The 21881-nt window shown below is 43.6% G+C and overlaps 1 protein-coding gene across 3 annotated transcripts in view; it reads left to right on the top strand.

Annotated features, from left to right (window-relative positions):
* Nucleotides 1-21881, top strand: part of VAV3 (vav guanine nucleotide exchange factor 3) — a 155120-nt gene that overhangs the window by 96290 nt on the left and 36949 nt on the right. For 2 of the 3 annotated variants that reach the window (XM_066324575.1, XM_066324573.1), the window contains 2 exons: nucleotides 4267-4289; nucleotides 8981-9026. The exons of the other annotated variant lie outside the window; for it this stretch is intronic. In XM_066324575.1, the coding sequence (XP_066180672.1) occupies nucleotides 4267-4289; nucleotides 8981-9026 (69 nt within the window). The remainder of the gene's footprint in view (nucleotides 1-4266; nucleotides 4290-8980; nucleotides 9027-21881) is intronic. 3 annotated transcript variants of the gene reach the window in all.

The following is a 21881-nucleotide window of genomic DNA, read 5'->3' as shown; positions in this document are numbered from 1 at the left end:
GACTGGAGCTTTGGGTAAGCAAGCAGGAATAAGTCACACTTTGAGTAGCCAAAGGGAGAAGCTGTAGCCCTTGTTGCTCCCACTGTTATTGTACAGACTGTTCTGTGTCCCTTGCAATTTCTTCAGAAGCCTCATAGACTGATAAAACAATATCACTCTGCCCAGAACATATTGAAGAATTCCAGTCTGTTTCCTACTCTAAATCAGCAGAATTAATTCATTTTTATTTCCAGACTGGAATTTTTCCAAGCCTGTCAAATTATGTCGAATTAAGTATTCTCAGGCAAATGCTTGCTGGTTCTACTGACTATTGAATATTTCAATTAGAGAAACCTCCAATGATTCTAGAATCTGAAAGTGTTTTGAATCTTTTAAATATAGTGCCAAACCCACAGAATTTTCTTCTTTCTATTGCTTTTCCCAGGGAATATTAAAGGCGTGTCTCATCAGATCATAAATAGATTAGAAAAACATTAGCTGGTCATTTTTTATAGTAAATCTTACTTAATTTACACATGATTTCTTTCTCATTCGGATAATTTCATTTGAAAAGGTACTATATTTCTTTAGCTGGAAGTTCCTTCAGCTGTGAGATGAACTTAAAAGACAAAGTTAGCACATGAATGGGTTAAGGTTAGAACTGCTCTCATACAGTAACCTGCACGCCCAATGATACAGTCCATGCTGTTCATGTCTTAATTGCTTGCTACAGCACATTGGAGATTATGCATGAAAAGCCTCTGGTCCTGACATCTCAAAAGAAACAGCAGCTTTCACTATTTACGTTTTTGCTGACTTAATCAATAGTTGCCAAGTTTCTGGCTCTCCTCCAAACCTCTCATGTCAACTGAATTGACAAGTAAATGCTCAAATCTCCCAAAGTTCATTGGAGGTACACCACTTAAAAAAAAAAAAAAAACAAAAACAAACAAACAAAAACTGCAACAGAGGTTGAGTTGTATTGCTTAACTAATGATTCTTGCTCAACCTGAACAAAAGCTAGTTAGGGCGGGCGCTTGATATTTTTTTGGGTCTACAGTGTGGTACATCTGGGTCACATTTCTAATTTTGTTCTGATTGAGTAATGACTGGGCTAAATGACTGGGAAGGAACCTGTAGTCCCACAGCTCCTTCCAATTTACAGTTCCTGAATTTTAAATATTTTGAGTTTTGTTTTAAAATAGAAAGGTGAGTAGCTTATCACATATACTTTTTATTTACTCTCCGTTCAGTTAGCGTGTAAATCCAGCTGCTCTGTTGCATCCCTGAAGAGCAGCTTATTCCCATTTTCTGAGCTGTGTTCCTTCCCTTACTGAGGCCAGCTGCTGCTCCTCTTGCTTCTGCAGTAAAATATAATTATCAAAATGTGACCCAATGGTACTACGGCCTCAGTGAATAAACAAGAAAACCCCCAAAACTGTGCTAAACTGCCATTAATTAAGTGGCAGACAGAACTGAGGACTCACTTGATGATTTCGTTGGCACACTTGTGGTGAGCAGAAACTTGAAATAAAGTTGTTATGTGTAAAATATCTGTTGGTGGATATCCTCAGACATTACTCTTCCCCCCCCCAAAAAATAGAAATGAAGGTTTTCTTGATCTTGTACTTGTGTAATATTAGGAAAACAGGTCTTTCATGAGGACATGATACAAATATTTCAATACAGAATGTTCTGAAATACACGCATATTTAAACTGTAATGAAATAACAAGCCAAGTCTTAATTTTTTGCATAGGCTTTTAGATGGAAATACAGGTACTGAATAATTTTTTTCTATTCCTGAAGTGTTAACAGTGAAGCCAAAAATGGCGTTTTGGTCCATCAGTGTTGGTTTTCTTTCTAATCCAAATACTTCACTTCCTTTTAATGAAATTTATTTTACATGAATGATCAGGAGTATTTGTTATCTTCTTATGCAGTGATTTCTTGAACCTAGGTATTCAGTTATTGAAAGTTAATCACTGAATTTCCTGATTATTTATTATAAAAACCTTTGGGATGCTCTGATCGCCAGATGGAGCTCATTCAAATAGTTGAGTTTGGGACATTTTCCAGAGGTAAAAATAATATTCAACAGCAACGTTTAAAAATCAGATTCATTCATTCCCATTGGAGGATAGAACATTTCCATTTCAGCTTTTTATTAAATGATCTGCTGAAATAAATACAAGTCTTTAGAATATAGAAAAGAAAGAAACCCCCAAAGTCTGGGTTTGAACTTTTGGCCTCCTTTGCAACTGCTTACCTATATGACTTCTCTTCATTTGAAGTCTTTCATAATGCTGAGATCAAACATTCAGGAGAAGAGATTTTACTGAGATTTTTGCCAAAATTCTGAAAGGCGTATCAGATTGTGAAACACCAAATTGATACTGAATTTCGGCAGCCCTCGAGCAACTGATTCCCCCGGGCTGCTTGGGAAAACCTCAGCAGACTGCCGTGCATCTCCTCCTTTGGGCGGGATGATTTGTCTTCTCTCCGCTCGCTCTCCAAATGCCGGCTGATGCTGATGGAAGGTTCTAACCCAGGAGCGCTCTGGGTGCTGCCGGGCCTTCGGGGGGACGGCAGCGGGGCCGCGCTCCGGGGCCGTGCCCGCGCTCCGTGCCCGCGCTCCGTGCCCGCGCTCCGGGGCCGTGCCCGCGCTCCGGGGCCGTGCCCGCGCTCCGTGCCCGCGCTCCGTGCCCGTGCTCCGGGGCCGTGCCCGCGCTCCGTGCCCGCGCTCCGTGCCCGCACTCCGGGGCCGTGCCCGCGCTCCGGGGCCGTGCCCGCGCTCCGTGCCCGCGCTCCGGGGCCGTGCCCGCGCTCCGTGCCCGTGCCCGCGCTCCGTGCCCGTGCCCGCGCTCCGTGCCCGTGCCCGCGCTCCGGGGCCGTGCCCGCGCTCCGTGCCCGTGCCCGCGCTCCGTGCCCGCGCTCCGTGCCCGCGCTCCGTGCCCGCGCTCCGGGGCCGTGCCCGCGCTCCGTGCCCGTGCCCGCGCTCCGTGCCCGTGCCCGCGCTCCGTGCCCGTGCCCGCGCTCCGGGGCCGTGCCCGCGCTCCGTGCCCGTGCCCGCGCTCCGGGGCCGTGCCCGCGCTCCGTGCCCGCGCTCCGGGGCCGTGCCCGCGCTCCGGGGCCGTGCCCGCGCTCCGGGGCCGTGCCCGCGCTCCGTGCCCGCGCTCCGGGGCCGTGCCCGCGCTCCGTGCCCGCGCTCCGTGCCCGTGCCCGCGCTCCGTGCCCGTGCCCGCGCTCCGGGGCCGTGCCCGCGCTCCGTGCCCGCGCTCCGGGGCCGTGCCCGCGCTCCGTGCCCGTGCCCGCGCTCCGGGGCCGTGCCCGCGCTCCGTGCCCGCGCTCCGGGGCCGTGCCCGCGCTCCGTGCCCGCGCTCCGTGCCCGCGCTCCCCAGCGCGCAGCCGCGGGCTCGGTCCCGGCACGCCGGGGATTTTGTTTTCCCACACTTCGCTGCTTAGTGCAGCCTTTGTGGGACAAAAGGGAACTTCGCAGTTAAAGTTTGTTCTTTGTTTTACTGTGGATGTGCCTTCCCGCTCAGAAGTCTTTCCAGTAAAAGTTTTGCGTGTCCTGAAGCACACGGAGAGCAGGGAGGTGCAGCTTGTGCTGGTGTCAGCGGGTGTGTGCTGCCAGAGGGACACACGGGCAAACACAGCTGTGTGTGCTTTGGCAGGGCACCGGCCCAAAATCCAGAGTGCGCCCAAATACCTGCTATCGGCTTAGACATGCCAAGGACGTGTAAAAAAAGTAAATTCTTTTGTGCCTTTTTTGGAGCACTGAACTGGTCCTGGCTTTATGCACTCCCATGCCCCGCAGGATTTTCCTCCTAATTTTCAATTAGTACCGTAAAATTTATAGTAAAAGTAAATAAAGCAGCAGTTCCATCAGCCTCTGGTATGGTAATGCAATACCGAATTGAACATGAAACACAGGACACTTTGAAGCTACAGGTATACATTTCGCCCTGATACCCCTTGTCACAGTGAAAGAGAGGGGGAAGGTGTGAGCTGGCCTCGCAGCGGGCTGCGGGCAGCCGGCGCTCCCCGGAGGCAGTGTGCGGTGCCGTGTGTCGGGGCTGGCCGCGCTGTCCCGCCCGCCGTGCCGCCGAGCCCGGGGCCGGCCCTGCGCCAAGGGGCGCGCCGCGGTTTGCACAACAGCCCGGCTCCGAGCGCTGCGCGGCGGAGTGTGTGCTGTCACACACGGGCCGAGATTGTTCTGGGAAACAGGATTGTTCTGTGCACACCTTGCAATCGACAATAATGCCGATTTTTACTTATGTTTCAGAACATGGAAACGTGAAGCATGAGGTAAGGATTCTTTTTTTTTTTTTTTTTTTTTTTTTTTTTACATGTGATGTTTGTTTTGTTGGTGACATAAGAGCTCCTTAGTACTCTGTGTGCGTGCTGATGGAGAAGGTATGTTTTTCGTCTGGGTTTGCAAACAGGTTTATTTAGAGTGCTGTAGAAGTTGTCTAAGCAACAAGGTATTAATGATTAAATATGAATGTCTTCTGCTCAAAATGGGAATTAAACTTGCAGCTAAATGGCAGCGCAGAGAGCGCTGAAAAGGGTGGAGATGCTTTTTTAAGGTACAGGTAAGAAAACATACATTGCTTCACAACTGGTGGTTAGATCCTTACTGTTCCAAGACAAAATCTGGCTGTGGAGTTAAAAGTATTCTTTTCTTTTCCTCTGCCATGCCAGAGAACTGTGGGGTGATGAAGGATTGGCACAGCAGTGTTTGCCTCTTTATGCAAAAAGACACTGGTTGCAGAGGTGTCCTGTGGTACGGAGTTTATGTGATCTGGAGAGAATGTTAGAATGGGAACTGAACCAGAGGAGTTGGTGTGATGCACATAGTGTAGCTTGCTGCCAGCCTAGGAAGGCTGCAGGCCCCCCTGGGTTGTTTTTTGGCCAGCTCCTGGGGCCTCTTCACTGCTGTACAGGAGGGCATGGCAGCTGGGTTTTGTCTGTCCTGTCTGACAAAAGAGAGCACATCACACCTAGAGCGTAATAGTTTCTAGAATATATTTTAGATCAGAAGTTTATAGTAATTGCTTACATGACGTGCCAGTTATGGACAGCATGTGAGTATAAAAGTTGCTGCTCCCCATAAGCACGTTGCTGATAGGGGTAATGGGAGGATGTTACTGCTGACATGGCTGGGGCAGGGGCAGCTGTGTGCAGGGCTGACCACGGCTGTGCTCTCTGATCTTTGAGCTCTTTGGTGTCCTTGTGACCCCAGGCAGCAGCGGGGCTGGTGGAGGGCAGCTCTGCACCCTCTGGTGAGCTCCGAGGATGTGGGCCCCACGTGGGCTCCTGCTCCTGGGGTCCTGCAGGGGAATCCTGCTGATGGAGGAGCTCTGGCAGAGGAGAGGGGTCTGCTGCCCCTGCCTGTGCCCTGTCCCTGCCTGTGCCCTGCCCCTGCTCCTGCCTGTGCCCAGCTCCTGCCCCTGCCTGTGCCCAGCTCCTGCCCCTGCCTGTGCCCAGCCCCTGCCCCTGCCTGTGCCCTGCCTGTGCCCTGCCCCTGCCTGTGCCCAGCCCCTGCCTGTGCCCTGCCTGTGCCCTGCCCCTGCCTGTGCCCAGCCCCTGCCTGTGCCCTGCCTGTGCCCTGCCCCTGCCTGTGCCCAGCCCCTGCCCCTGCCTGTGCCCTGCCCCTGCCTGTGCCCTGCCCCTGCCTGTGCCCAGCCCCTGCCTGTGCCCTGCCCCTGCCTGTGCCCAGCTCCTGCCCCTGCCTGTGCCCTGCCCCTGCCTGTGCCCAGCCCCTGTCTGTGCCCTGCCCCTGCCTGTGCCCTGCCCCTGCCTGTGCCCAGCCCCAGCCCCTGCCTGTGCCCTGCCCCTGCCTGTGCCCAGCCCCTGCCCCTGCCTGTGCCCAGCCCCTGCCTGTGCCCAGCCCCTGCCCCTGCCTGTGCCCTGCCCCTGCCTGTGCCCAGCCCCTGCCTGTGCCCTGCCCCTGCCTGTGCCCAGCCCCTGCCCCTGCCTGTGCCCTGCCCCTGCCTGTGCCCAGCCCCTGCCTGTGCCCTGCCCCTGCCTGTGCCCAGCTCCTGCCCCTGCCTGTGCCCTGCCCCTGCCTGTGCCCAGCCCCTGCCCCTGCCTGTGCCCTGCCCCTGCCTGTGCCCTGCCCCTGCCCCTGCCTGTGCCCTGCCCCTGCCTGTGCCCAGCTCCTGCCCCTGCCTGTGCCCTGCCCCTGCCCCTGCCTGTGCCCTGCCCCTGCCTGTGCCCAGCCCCTGCCCCTGCCTGTGCCCTGCCCCTGCCTGTGCCCAGCCCCTGCCTGTGCCCAGCTCCTGCCCCTGCCTGTGCCCAGCTCCTGCCCCTGCCTGTGCCCTGCCTGTGCCCAGCTCCTGCCTGTGCCCTGCCCCTGCCTGTGCCCTGCCCCTGCCTGTGCCCAGCTCCTGCCCCTGCCTGTGCCCAGCTCCTGCCCCTGCCTGTGCCCAGCCCCTGCCTGTGCCCTGCCCCTGTCTGTGCCCTGCCCCTGCCTGTGCCCTGCCCCTGCCTGTGCCCAGCCCCTGCCTGTGCCCTGCCCCTGTCTGTGCCCTGCCCCTGCCTGTGCCCTGCCCCTGCCTGTGCCCAGCCCCAGCCCCTGCCTGTGCCCTGCCCCTGCCTGTGCCCAGCCCCTGCCCCTGCCTGTGCCCAGCCCCAGCCCCTGCCTGTGCCCTGCCCCTGCCTGTGCCCAGCCCCTGCCCCTGCCTGTGCCCAGCTCCTGCCCCTGCCTGTGCCCAGCCCCTGCCTGTGCCCTGCCCCTGCCTGTGCCCAGCCCCTGCCCCTGCCTGTGCCCAGCTCCTGCCCCTGCCTGTGCCCAGCCCCTGCCTGTGCCCAGCCCCTGCCTGTGCCCAGCTCCTGCCCCTGCCTGTGCCCAGCCCCTGCCTGTGCCCTGCCCCTGCCTGTGCCCAGCCCCTGCCCCTGCCTGTGCCCAGCTCCTGCCCCTGCCTGTGCCCAGCCCCTGTCTGTGCCCTGCCCCTGCCTGTGCCCAGCCCCTGTCTGTGCCCTGCCCCTGCCTGTGCCCTGCCCCTGCCTGTGCCCTGCCCCTGCCTGTGCCCTTGCCCCTGCCTGTGCCCTGCCCCTGCCTGTGCCCAGCCCCTGCCTGTGCCCTGCGTGTGCCCAGCTCCTGCCTGTGCCCAGCCCCTGCCTGTGCCCAGCCCCTGCCTGCTCTCCTCACTGCATCCTCAGCTTGCCTGTGGCCGGTGCTGCCCGGCCTTTGGTGTCTGTGCTGTGACAGATGTGCTGAGGAAGGGAACTCTATGGGAATCACAGTGTGCTCTGTTTGCCTGATGCCTTTCCAGTCCTGCAGCACAGCTGGAGAGCTGTGAGCAGATCATCTGCTGGGCTTAGTGGACAAGGCTGTCAGGCTTCCTAAAGCTAACTGTGGTGACCATACTGTGTCTGGGGGAAAAAAATAAGTATACTGTTTTTTCCTGTTAGGAGAATAAAGACCTCCTTTCTGGAGCTATTGATTTGCTATTGCCTATTAAGCTGATCCAAAACACCAGGATTGCATTAATTTTTATCAAAACTCCTATTTAAGTGCCTGCTTTAATTCTCTCTGTGCAGAAGAAAACTTAAGCATGGATGAGGAACTGTCAGTTTGGAAAACATGGATTTAGGTTTCATACCAGTAAAATAAAGAATCTACTGGTAATTTAGTATGTTTAAGAATATTGAGCACGTTTCCATACAGCTCAAGAACTATTTCCTTAAAGCTGTTTTCCAGCCAGTCCTTTGGTGTATATTAGTTGAATTGTCACAGTCACTTTGTTGTTTTATTTCAATTAAGCATTTCTGTGTTTCCCTTTATATTTTCCGAGGCCTGTCCCTTTCCCTTTCTTTTGCAAATCTGTGGTTGCTCACCAATCTGCATCGATCCTATCAGTAACATGGATTCCATCTATAAAAAACAGGATGGATAAAAAACTATATAGGATATAGTTGAGCATTTTGCTTTTAGCCAATTTTGCTTTTGTGGCAGCAGCTTTAAATTTTTATGCTGTCCACTACAGATGAAGCAAAACTTGTATCCTTTCTTTAATTAAACTTGTGGGGTTCAGAGAGAATATGTCCAAGGACCAGAGAGTTTGAAAGCTATTTTCAAACCAAGCTTTTGATTTTGCTTGCCTGTTACAGGGCTTGGTAATTTGGTTATGCCTCAGGTTACTGCTTTCTGGCTTGCCTTGGTGTGTGTCCTGCATCAGCTTATATCAACGGCAAGTAAATCAGAGCAACCTAATTGTTCCCTTTGTTATGCAACATGCCTTTCGCTGCTTGGTTTGATTAAAAAATAAATAAATGCATGAACCATCATGCAAGTTCCAGATAAAACAAGTTTGCAAAAGCAGATGAGTACTACAGCCATATACATTATTTCACATTGAAATTTCCAGGGATCCAGAGTAAGTGTCTTCGTGTATAAAATATAGAAAAGAAATTGAAATAATCTGAGTCTTGTCAGAGAGTTTCTGATTTCACACAACTCTGGTTTCTCCAATTTTAGAGAGACAGACAAGTTACTAAGTATATTTAAATACTTGCCCAGAAAATAAGAAAATTAGGCATTCCATAGGAAATTGTAGTTACCTTCAGTGTAAAATAGAAACAGTGTAAGTTTCTAACTTATTAAAGCAGTGCAAGTGGCTTTGACTTCTGTGTTGGTGGAGGTTACCTGGGACAGACTGCATGTTTTTCCCCTATCCTATTCATAAATGATTAAAAAATACATTTGTTCTTAGTATCAAAAAATATTGAGGTATGAACAAACCTTCTATGGACTGAGACTCTTTCAGCCTAGTGTCAGAAAAAATGGGATATATGAAAAAGCCATCAGCATTACTGAGAATATTTTTCAAAGTGTGATCTTTCTACAAGATAAAGATAATTGTGTTGGTGGTTGGGGGAAATAACTTAAGAAAATGAGCTTTGCCTAGTAGATTGTGGGAATGAAAGGATTGCAACGAGCCTCCATGAAAACATGTTTATTCATATCCTTGATTCTTATTTTTGCTCTGCAGAAACGAACAAATGGAATTAGAAGAAGCTCTAGACATGTGGATCCAGGTTTGTGTCCTGACTTCTTAATACTTAAACAGGAAATAAAAAGAGTGAGAAAGCTGTAACTTGCTTTGTTAAGTTGCATTGTGAATGCTATTGCCATGCACACAGTGCTGAGAGCTTGACTGCTGAAGTCGTGAAGGTCTAAAGTGATTGCTCTGTTTGTGATTTCAGAGATAAGGTCAGCTGGTTGAACTCCTAACTTTTTTCCCTTGTTTTTTTCTTGAAGTTCTGTTTGAACAACAAAATGCCTCTGGGCTTTCAGTTAATATGACCCGCCCTACTGTACTCTGTCGTTTTAAAATAAATAACTAAAGGATGAATGGCAGACAGTTGCTTGTAAAGCTCAGGTTCTAAGTCTTCAAGTTGTGTCTGTTCTTGGCTCTTAAGTGTAGTGGTGCTCAGTGCTGAACTGTATGAGTTGCTTTTCTGAAAGGTGTAAACCAGTTGCAGTTTTATACTGAATTTCAAAGTGATTTTATTTTTCCTGTTAGTTTATACTAGATACTTCGGTGGAATCATGGCAGCAGCAGCCCTTAAGAAAATTAAATGCTTGGTTATAGGTTGTGTACTCAAGTGGGTGAACATTTCCTCTGGAGACCCATCATATGTCTGTATAAAATATTCAATGTTTTTCAGTGCAACTGTGTGATATTTTTAGTGCCATTTTTTACAGTAATTACATTTCTGTCCTTTATGTTTCTTGTATGGTTTAATTACTGGAGATTTGTTATGCAGATATTATTTGGAATACAAGTAAGCTGTGTATTATTAAATATTTCTAGATGTGGACATCTGAGAATAGTTGGAATTAAACATTAAGCAGGATGGCAATTCTGTGTACACCACATTATAGCCTGGCAGAGCTAAGCACTTTTCAAAAAGTAGGAATGCTGGTTGTGCCACTAGCATTGCAGCTGCCTTGGCTTGGAAAGTCTAAATGTTGTAACTAGCTGAAGCAGACCACACCTTTCTTACTCACGTACCTTTGACATGTTTTGGAACACGTATCGTCACTTTGTTCCCTCTAGCAAAATAAACCTGCTTCAAGGTTCTAGAAATTGTTCTCTGTGTCGTGACGGCTGCAGTCATAAAAGAAAAAAAATGAGCACCCTGTAACTCTGAAAATTAATAGAGTCAGAGGGGAAAACATCAAGGGTAGGAATTAAATAATGCAGAAGGGGATGATTTCTTCCGAGTGTTTCCTAACAAGACTGAGTTCTTCCCATTCATTGGTGCATGTGCAGTGAAGTGTAATTGTGTGCAGAATAGTCCTTACAGGTTCAGTCCCTTAAAACACAGCTGTCTCATAGGGAGTTACAGAAGGTCAAGTAATTTAGCTTTGAGAACCTATTGAGCATACTGCTGAGTTTAGTTGCTGTTGAAGTCTGATAGAAGTGTTTGCAGGATCTTTATATACAAGGATACTTTAAAAGTAGTTTTTATTGAAGGCTAAGTACATTGAAATCATCAAAAGTAGTCGAATTAAGTAGGTGTTTAAAAGCTGCAGATAGCCAATGCCTAAAATACAGTTCTGCTTGCCCTCTGCCTTGTCCATTTACTTACACAGAACAGTTCTTTGAATTGTTGGGATAATCTTGTTATGGAGTGAACTTCTTGGTCCTTATAATTTTTTGAAAGCCAAAAGAAATGCAGACTGTTTGCATGAACTTTAAGTCCCTTTATTAGAGACATGGCACTAGAAGACTTCTTACAGAATTACTTCTGACATTTTAAAGGTTTTAAATAACGAGAAATACATTACATACTAATGTGCTCTTTATATATACTGTCAGTTTTCAAATGAAATGAGCTTTTTGTTTTGCATTTTTGTCAGGGTAGGCATTCTGTATCCTCCTGTAACTCAGTGGCCATAACTTTTAAAGTCTTTGGCAAACTCTTGGCATCTGTTTTGCATAATCTGAGTGCTACTGTTCATCAGATTGCACATCACCTTGAGAGACGGATGCAGAGGGCAGCACTTGGAAGAGATCAGTCCTGTCAGGCAGACATTACTACACTGAGCCTCAGAGCTTTCCAAGAGCACTGCCATGTGAAGTTCTGAAGAGTCTGAGCACCAGGATGCCGTTTTTGCTGAGAGAGGTGGTCAAGAGGTTGACTGCCCTGACTGCTTTGTCTTTAGAAGGTTTGGTGTGCTGCTGCTGCAGCCAGTGCTGGTGTGAAGCATGTGGGTGCCAGGTTAGGGATCAGACACTTGCTGTGAATCAATAACCAGCACCTGCAGTGAATAAATATTGATGGAGTTTGATATCAGCAGTAAACACAAATATTTTGGGTTGCAGTTTGTCAAGATGGCTCTGTTACGTCTGTCTTGGCCGTTTTAGTAAAGAATAATGAATAGCACAGTCAAGTTAATGCATTGGTGCTTCTTTTTTTATGCTTAGAGTCAAATTGAACCTTTGCTGACACAGTTTAGTCCAGAATGAAAAATCATTTGAATTTGATGAGCAGTAGTGCAAGCTGAAGGATGGTCTAAACAAAACCATGGGAGGATACTGGGTTAAAATATCTTGTTCCCTGCTGGTAAAGCTGATTGCTGACAGAACCTATCTAGCTGAAGCACCCAAAAGGCAATCAGTTAGTTTATGGCTTTTTCCTTTGTTTTTCTTTGAAGTTGGGTTAAAAGCTTTGACAGTGACAGTTTCCTCCTCAAGATTTGCTTTGTGCTGAATAAGAAGGAAGGGTGGAAGGAAAAAGGATTAATGGATGATGAGGCAGAGAAATTCCCACGAAATGAACACAGTCAAGAGAAGACCATGTGTACAAAACAAAAAGTGTGCAGAAACTGTGCAGGTGAAGAAAACACTGGAAATCTGACAAAATACTCTTTGTCTTTACGCTGTGCACTAGCCCTTCAGCCTGCAATCCAGTTGCAGGGAGCCTCCTGAACGACTTCATCTGCTACGTTTTAGTGGGACAGGTTTTAAATCACCTTCCTTTGGATTACGCAGGAGATAATAAATCCACTGATGAAGTGAACTGGTGGATACACCTGCAGCTCTAAACCCAGGAAAATTTGGTCTACAGCTTGTGTGTGACAGTAGAACAACATGATTCTGCTTAAATACATCTGAGAAGTGATCAGACTGGTGTCAGTTTTTGCATAGAATGGGCATGTGAAATGAGAATTATATGACATTTTAATCTTGTGTAGGGAATATGTTTAAGCATGGGATTTACACTATAGGCTGAAATGACAAATGAAGCATTCCTATGTATATTCATAGGCACAAATTCTTACTGTGTGAATTCCTAAGAAGGATGATGCAGTCTGACAAATGTTTATAAAGGAAATAATTTTGTATTTATTTTAATATGAGTAAAAAATACTGTCTTTTTCAGCTATTGAAATAGTAGAGTATATGTTTGCCTTTTTTTTTTTTATTACAGTATAAAGAGTCTAAATGTGATAGATTCACAGCTTAGTGTTTTTGATACTGGTTTTACCCTAAACATTTCTGCTAATATAAACATTGGAATTTTAATCTCTAGAAGTGTGAAAGTATATTTCATATCAGAAGGATAAATTTGGTAAAAATAGAATGCTAGAAGCCTTGTAGTCAAGATTCATTGTAGATTAAACTCAAAATCTGATCTGTGAAAGATCACTGCTGAGCATGCTCTGACTTCTTAAACAGCTGATTGCTTTATAAGCAAGGATTAAAGATTAGAAAGCCTCAGTTCTGAACTGAGGACCAGAACTAATATATTTTCCTTCGCAGAAAGTAAAATATTGTCTGACTTTTTTGGGGATGGAGGGACACAATACTAGCAAGTCATGTATACAATGTAATGGCTTGTATTTTTCAGCCCAGGAATTCAAAGTTCAAATAATAATTTTAAAAAGAGTTATTTGTATTTCTGGTTGGTGTCTGGTCCATACTTGCTTTGTGAACCCTCCAATATTGGTTTTACACAGATTATAAAAATACCCTCAGGATCTGAAGAGAGTCCCTGGGTTTATGGCCTGAAGTATATAATAAACAACAACAATCTGTGTAGGGAGGAGTACAATACCGGAGATAGGTTTATTTCATTAGCTGTAGTGGGAAATAAGCTACTTTATGCTTCATATTTTGTTGAAATTGGATTTTGGACTCTTTTAACTAGGTTGTGTCATTGTTATATGTGTGTGATTAGTAAGCAGTGAAACAATATTCAGGTGTTTGTGTAGTGTGGTAGTGTTTGCTTCTTGTCTTTGGAGTAAAAATTAGGGGATAGTGTCATATTGTCAGTTTAAATTTTCTTTTCAGTTAAGAATGAAGCATGCTAGACTGTGAGGTATTTCAACAAATTCTTACACAGTGTGCTCTATAATATGCAGGTCTAACTCAGATTTCCATTTCAGTGCCACTCTGAGCGTTTGCACAGCCAAAAGTCAAATCTGGCTCAAACTCAAAGGCTGGGATGGCCCAACCAGCAGATAAGTCTTTGCCAGGCATGCAGTTGTCATAGATAAAACTACTCTTTAACTAAGAATTTGAAGCATGTCGCTCATTTTTTTGTCCTTAGTAGCCCTGATTGGCTGTTGTCTTTCTCACCCAGCCCAGGATAGAGAATGTCCTATTCCATGGGTGAGAAAAGGGAACCTTCTGCATTGTAAAGCCCAGTCCTGAAAACAGGCATTCAGGATTTTATTTCTCCACTTCAGCAGCTACCTGGGATTCTGGCTGTGGTGGTGGTGGCTCAGTACTGACTAACTGGCTGTTAGTATCAGTGTTGAGAATAAGAATTTATCTTGGTTTTAAGCCACTGGAAAAGGTCTACAAAAAAAAAAAAAAAAAAAAAAAAGCAGCGTATTAAACAAGCCCCCAGTATTTCATGAGAGTTGACTGATGTCATGTATCTCCTGATTAGGATTGTCTTTATCTGGATGAATAAAGTGCCATCTTTTTGCTTTGATAAATGAACTCCTGTGTATAGAATCAAGAAATACATTATAGGTGTTTTTCATATACATTTAATACTGTTATGTAATTATCTTTCCTGTAAACAAAATGTGGGAGTGAATAGCAATCCCTCAAGTACTAGAATATACATATGGCATTCTGTCCAGCTTTAGATACTGTTAGCATGGAACATAATGATGTGTTTTAATAGCTGGACAAAATGAGTGGGACTGTAAATTACATTGAGGAAAGCCAGAAGGAATACTGGAGCAAAGAGAAGTGTTTTGTGAAACTTCCTCTAGTGAAGAAATAGTTGTTTGACAAAGTTTGAGGACTTTAAAAATGTTTGGGGAGCATTAGGTTTACTAAGTAACTTAAGACTTCTCTGCACGGTAATGTTTTAAGCAAGCTACAGAAGTGAAAACAAGGTTTGTTTTTACATATACACGACACAATGTTTAACTTTTGGCTGGGTTTTATTCAGCTATGGATACTTCTTCCTTTTCTACACAGCATGGAAGCACTTTGTTCAAGGTACCCAGTACCTGTCTCTAGGAATCTTTGCGGAGCAGAGGAATTGCAGGTGAGGACAGCTGAATGGGGCAGCTGAGAGCACACTTGCTGCAAAGACAACCCTCCTTGGCAGGAGAGGGGTGATGCTGCTTACTGACACGGCGTGGAATCTTGGAGTTCTTTGAGGGACTTTGCTGCTCCAACCTGACCACCTCTTGGTGCTGATGGACATGTTGGAGCACGTTTTACATCAAGTGGCTGAGATGGGGTTGGTGTTTGAAACAAGTCAGTGAGTTTTTTGTGGTGCCATGTCATGGGACAGCTTCTCTCAGCTGGGCCTCAACAGCAGACACAGGGATACACTGAATTGTGTGGCCTAATTTGTGAGATCAAATTAATTTCTCTCACATATTTATTAAAAATATGTATTACATTCAAGATCTCAGCCTGTTTTTTTTTTTTTTCCTTTCCTCTACAGTGCTTCACAAAATAATAAATTTTTCTTTATTGTGTTGCAAGAAAAGACATGTCTAATGTTTTGCACCGAGAAATTTTCCACTAATGCGTTTCTGGAAGGTGAAGCAGAGTTTTGTCTTCCAGTGAAGCATTTCAAATGCAGTTTAATGATTTTTATTTGGGGTTTTTTATTTTAAATTTAAATTATTTTTACATTCCTGTTGGGGAGAGGTGTTTGAAAGGTGCCTGTCCTCTTGGCATCTCAGCAGTGAACTAGCATTCAGAGAAGAACATAGCCTTTAGCCTTTTCTTTTAATTAAACATCAGAAGACCCAGATGCCAAAGGGTGAAATGTATTTATTTTGTCAAACTCTTTCATCCTTGTCTGGTTGGATTGCAAGATTAGTTTGGAGTTGAGTGATTTAAACTCTTTTGTCTTATTGGATGTGTTTTGGGGACTCTCTACATCTTAAGCAATTAACATTTTATTTTTCTCTTAGAGAAACAATAGTGTCCAATATGTGCCTATCCATATACTAACATAATTTTTAAACTGAGGTGGGTTAAAAATCCTTCAGTATCTTTCTTTTTTTTCTGCATAAAAGCACCCAGCATCAACTATTTAAGCAAAACGTCACTGTTTAGAGATAACTACAAGGAAGTTGTCAGGAAGAAAAAAGGAAAAGGTCAAGTAGAGGTGGACAAAATGAGCATACAAGTGTGATCAATAAAATAAAAAATTACACTGTTTTGTATTTTAAATACACACAAAAGTAGTGCAGCACTATTTAAAAAAAAATGAAGAGACCTGTGCCAGCAGCTATATGGCCCAAATTTGCCTTTACTTACCTTGGCAAGTGGAAGGGAATTGCCTGGTATTTGGTGGAGTTTATTGGGAGTTACAAGTCTCTTATTCATCTTCAAGAGGAATATTGCATTTACCCATCTATTTTCATATCTGATTTTAATCTTTAGGGTGCTGTAATTCTCAGAAGGCAAAGCAAAGATAATAAGGCAATGAATGATTAAAAATAGTCAAAAGTAACTGAATTTTAACAGTACTCTAAAGCATATGGTTTCTTTTTTTTGTGGCTCACTCATTTAACTAAATCAGTATTTGATCACTACTTCAAAGTAATTCTCACACAAAGAATTTGGGAAACATTATAAAACTGAAAGCAGCCATCCCATGGGAGAAAAAAGACTGCTGAAGATTCACACAAGAGAAGCTCCCCAAACTGCCTCTGCCTTTTGCCTGAGGAAGGTTTTAAAGCTTGGTAGAAGAGGCCAGAGGCAAGAGCCTGAGAAACTGATGCTGCTCTTCAGGAGAGTTTTTAATCTGCTCACCACTTTGAGATTCCCAGAGAAGGGAACAATGAAGCTGAGTTAGGCTGCAGGCCAGGCTAGCTCAGGATCCCTTCAACAGTGGCCAATTAAATGGATGCTAAGGGATAGAATTTGGGGTAAGGTGCTGTGGTACTTCCCACCTGTATTCGTTTCTTAGCTCTTAATTGTCCTTCCATGTGTTTTAATTACCACTTTTTAAATCAGTCTAAAATCTTCACGACATCCTTTAACTGTCACTCATGTAATTAGTTGTGTGAATAAAGCACATCTTTTTGTTTGCTTCTAACCTGCTACCTATTGCTTTGGTGCCTCTATGTTTTTGGATCAAGAGAATGAATAATAAATAAGGAAATAATGAGTACTTTGGTCCCTATTATGCCACTTATGAGCTGTCTGTCATATCCCCTCCAGTCGTGTGCCCTCTAGCCTGAAGTGCTACTATCTGTTTAATTCTTCTGATACAGAAGCTTTTCTCTATGTCTTACCATTTTGTTTGCTTGTTTGCATGCTTCTAGGTCCAAGAGCAGTCAGTCTTTCTTATTCTGTGTCTGCCACAAGTAATTTCTTAGTATTGGTACATTTTGATATTGAAGAACTAATTGTAAAAACTACTTAGCAATTACTTTGAGATCTGTTGTCTCTGTGATGATACCTGTTTCACACTCCATCATGGTGTAGGAGTGATAGCCTACTTATCTGTATCCATTATCCACATCCGTTATCCTAATCCATATCTTCCTTTAAGTCTTTGATGAAGGTGTGACCAAATGGCCTTAAAAGATCCTTCCAGCCAGGGTTATTCTCTGATATTGAATCCTTTTGTTCATGAAATCTCCCTTCAGTCCTTTGCAAATAGTGTTCTTTTTAGAAAAATGCTTTTGCACCTTCTCCAGAAGGGTGACCCTTCTGGACACTGCCTTCTTTTTTTAAAAAAAATACTGTGAATAAAACACAACATATGTCCTTTTGGTTTTTTTTTATCGGGGGCAGGGGAGGAAAATTTCCTCTTACATCATATAAGGTGGAAGAGAGCCTCACTGCGAGTCCTAGTAAAATTATTTTGCTAATCCATATTAATATATAATCCTGCTTCTTCATTGTCTGCTTTAAAGAACTCTAAACAATGTCCCTGACTTGTTCTTAAAAAGTATTTGTAGTCTTTATATTATATTATCCATATACTTGTAAATGCTGTTTCTGTAGTAGGCTTTACTAGTCTGCCTTGTACAACTGTCAGATATTTGTGCTGAGACATCTACTGATGACAACTGAGTTTCTTTAAAACATTGTCTTCACGTATAACTATCTATTTTTATGATACTGAGTTGTTTTAAGAAATAGCTTGCAGATCATAATTAACAGCTCAGCAATGTAATGTTTGAATTTATTTGGTACTTAGCATTTTCAAGTAGTGACATTATAAAACCTGATCTGATGGATTTTTCAGTAGAATCAATTTATTCAGTTTTAACCCTTAGGTGTGGTTTATGCAGGCAAAAAGGTAAAGTACTGTTCTGAGGCATCAAGTGAAAGAACTTGGAGTTCAGCCCTCATTGCTGCTCTTGCTGACCTGCAAATAAATAGAAGACGTGTTCAGTCTTGCTCTTCTTATAACTTGTGTTTCTTAAGCTTCAGTGTGCAACAGGGAATTAAAAAGTAACTTCATTATCTGATACCTTGAAAACGTGCCTCAGTCGGTTAACCTTAGAGGTTATTCTTTAACCAAGAAATGGGAATGGGGGAGAGGGGAGAGCACCAGGCGCCGTCTTTTAGTCCAGACAATAAAGTCTGATGTTTACTCTTCTTGGAATTTTTCCTTAATTGGGTTTGACAGCAGCAAATAGCATGAAATATGGTGTAATAAAAGCTGCATGTATGGATCAGAGCTTTCCTTCCAGAACAACGTTACACTCCTGGCAGTGGCACTCTTCTAGTGACTGGCAGGGATCGTTTTTGGTACACTGCAATTCACTTAATGCTGGTGTATCTTCTACAACATTTTTTTTTTCTTTATTTCTTCTTTACAGAAGGCCCTACAGGTTGCCCTAGAATTTTCACCCTCCCCTTTTTTGCTTTATCATGGGGACGGGAAAGGCAGAAAAGGAAAAGAGTATGAGGCTTAATGATAGGAACTTAAAGCTCCCACTGCTCCTGTGCATTGTGTGCCAGTTTTGTTATTTGTCCATTTCTGGTGGTATTGATTTAAACTCTGTAATTGTGTGTTGCTCTGTACAAGGCTCAGACACCTGAGAAACACTGAATGATCTACTCACCTTAAAGAGCCAATGCTGGGATTTAAGTGTCTAAGGTGTATTCTGTGTCAGGGCAGTATTTTGGGGAAAAGAACCAAGTCTGGGTGTTCTGCTGCTGTCAGTTTGATCTCTGGTGATTCTTTGATGTAACTACGGACTGTTGCCACGAGGTGTGGTGTTTTTTCCCCTTACTGCCTTTCTTTTCAATCTATGGATCACTCAGTCACAGGCTAAATAACTTCAGTGAGATATTGGCAGACTGGTCATGGGAGGCAGTGGTGGCAGCCTCAGCGAGGAGATAAGTGAGATAAGTCATCCTGACTTACGTGGGATATCAGCCCACATACTTGATTTGCTTTTGGGTATGGTTTCTGTCTTAACAACTCTCACACTTTGCTGGAGGACATAATCCACATTCAGACTCAGGAAAAGAGGAAATGGAAGGAGAACCTTCACTATTGTGCAGACAAATATAGGGGAGTTTCCTTGACAGGGAGAGAAAGAAGCAAAAATATGTGAGATGCAGCGTGATTATATCTGGCAATACTGTGGCAGCACTGATGTCTTGACAGAGACTAAATTTGATACCTATCTTTATTGCCTGTGATAATTTACCAATAACGTCTTGATTTTGCCACAAAGATCAAGTGATGGATTGTTTCGTTGTATGATTTCATTTTTGCATTTAAAAGAAGAGCCTTTTAAAGCTTATTTTTATTCATCATGTAAGCAATCTTCAATTTAAGAAGTTACTTATAGTTAGACATGGAAAATTAATCTACTTAAATTTGTAAACTATTGGAAAATTTTTATTAAAAATTTAAAATCTTTTTCTTTGATAAAAGGGTGGGTGGAAAAACCCCATGTGTATCAGAATAGCATAAAAATTTTCATAGACTAGTTGTGTAAGAAAAGAAAGGCTGACATAAATGAAGACAGTAAAAGCTTGTAAGATATATATATTTATACTCAGTGGATATTATCATTGTAGTTTGAATGCCTTTGTCTTCGTAAATCTGCTGAGTGAGCCTAAGGATACTAAAATTCATGGGAAAGCTGGAGGCATCACAAAATATGATGCATTTTGGATTTTCTAGAATTTGTTTTCATAGATGGCCAGTTGTTCAAATATGCAAAGTGTGCAGCATAAAAAAAATTCCCAAGTATATACTCTTTAGGTATAAACAATTTTAACTGCATTGTGGTGTTAACAGTGAAATACACATTCATCCTTTTTTAGTTTTATAGCACAAATACTCTGTAATGAAAACAAGTTCTCTTTTCTCAATGAATGGAATTTATTTGCTGTAGCTTATATAAGACCAGAAATAAGTAGGCATATTTTTTAAGAGCAGGTTTGTTTTAGCTGCAACAACGGTGTCTTTTCATTGCTTTAATATAATTCCATAATTCTTGGCAACATTTGTCTGCTCATGCTTGCATGCAAAAAAGGTGTACAAGGCCTGAAATTTTTTTTGCATGTGTGCAAAGAACTATCAATTAAGAAGTAAAAGAGGTATCTGTTGTAAGCAGGAGAGAGGCCACAGAGAATAAAAATGGCTTTAAGAGTAACATCATGAGAGTGTTTAATTGAAAAGCTGAAGGATTAGACAGCATTACGAGAAGGGTGCGTGCAGGCAAAATGGTTTGTCATGTGCTGGGACCTGCCTGCTTTGCCAGGCATCAGCCACTTTCCTTTCACATTATGTAATAATTTAAAATGCTTCTCTTGCCAGAGAATTTAATTCTCGTAGGTAACAGAAATGGGAGACTAAGGCCTTTCATCTTGGAGGCAGATGCTATTAGTCAATGCTGAGCACAAAAGAAATTGCATGAAAGAGAATTGAATTCTTATTTTTGCAATTCTTGATGAATAAAATGTCAGCACGTTTTCAGCGATGTGTGTTTTTCAGTATAAGACCTCTGAAAGATTCTAGGTGGCATAGATATGTATTCTCATGGATTATATGTTGGTTTTAAAACTATTCGGTGTGTGAATTCTCAACACTAGGTCCTGTACAAGATTAATGGCATTTTGCAGTATTAAATTCTGTTTCCAAAGTGGGGTTCCTGTTTTCAAGCCTTTTTTCCTCTTACTGCTTGCTGCAGAATTTTCCCTGGGCGTGGAGAAGTTAGCATTTAAGGTACAGCTCCAAAAAATTACTTCTTTGGAATAATGGACGTCTATATTCCAAGATTTCTCCCAGTTTTTCAGAGCTGTTTGCTGCACGTAATCCACTGTCTGGACACACCTTCATCTATTGGATCTGCCCAATGCAAGTTGTTGGCCCCTCAGGGCAGGTTCATGTTTGAACAAATACAGGAATTAGAATGCCATGCCTGTCTATGGCATCACATTAAAAGATGTGATAATTAATGCTGGTTAATCTTCATACCATGTGCTTTTATAAAAAGCAGCACCACATGTACCACACTTTTTAATTCATATGCCAAAACTCCATTTTGCTTAATTAAAAAAAAAATAAAAAATGAAGCCTCTTACTTTTGAGGCAACATGATTTTTAAAGTTTGTATCCCTAATTTATCTCGTAGACGCCATTAAAAGGATGAGATTTCATTACTTTGTCAAAACAAATGAAAACTGAGTTTTTGAACCTGATTATTCTTTGTTGTTTTATTCCCGTGCTGTTTCTAATGCTCAGCTGTTTCTAAGACTTGTTCAAAGTGCTGAGACTCTATTCAATCCAGGCAATTCCAAAATCCTTTACTCCAACAAGGATAGCTGCCTGTGTTACTCCAAGGAAGGAGTAGTCCTGAATTAACATTTGGAGTTCAAATTACACAAAACAACAAGAGCTTGTCCTTAACACTTGTTTGGGAAGAAAACATGTTGTGAAAAAGGAGCCAGGGTCTGTCAATGAAGGAAAAATAGTTATCACTAACTTAATAAATCACAGAATGAATCACAAAAAGTATGTGGCAGTGACCATTAGGCAGTCAGTGACTTTTCTCAGCTCTCTGCTTTCTTTCAGTGCAGTCATGGAGAGAGTCCTCCTTCTCTTTTGAGAAATTCCCTGGGTTGGAGTAGAAAAACTTAAGATGTAATTTTGGAATTGCACAAGAAATTTCTGTTATTTTGGACATATTTCCTTGCCTTTGCAATCTGAAGTTCTCAATCTAGGACATGTTCAGGTTTTCTGAATTAATACAGATCTACAAAGACAAATGTATGTGCTACAGGGGAAGTCTGAGTGTTTGAACAATGCCAATACAGCTTATGAAAATGCTTGCTGTGGTTTGCTGTTGGGTATTGGGATTGGGTTGGCATTTATAGATTCTTTCAGCAGTGTAACTTTTTTATTTCTTTTGTATTGTAACATTTTGTCGCCTGACTTCCCAAAATCTTTACTGTTTCTTTTCCT

This window comes from Sylvia atricapilla, chromosome 9 (assembly GCF_009819655.1).
Source record: "Sylvia atricapilla isolate bSylAtr1 chromosome 9, bSylAtr1.pri, whole genome shotgun sequence".
In the NCBI taxonomy this organism is placed as follows: Eukaryota; Metazoa; Chordata; class Aves; order Passeriformes; family Sylviidae; genus Sylvia; species Sylvia atricapilla.
Note: the sequence above shows the minus strand (reverse complement) of the source record. Positions and strands in the feature narration are given on the sequence as shown.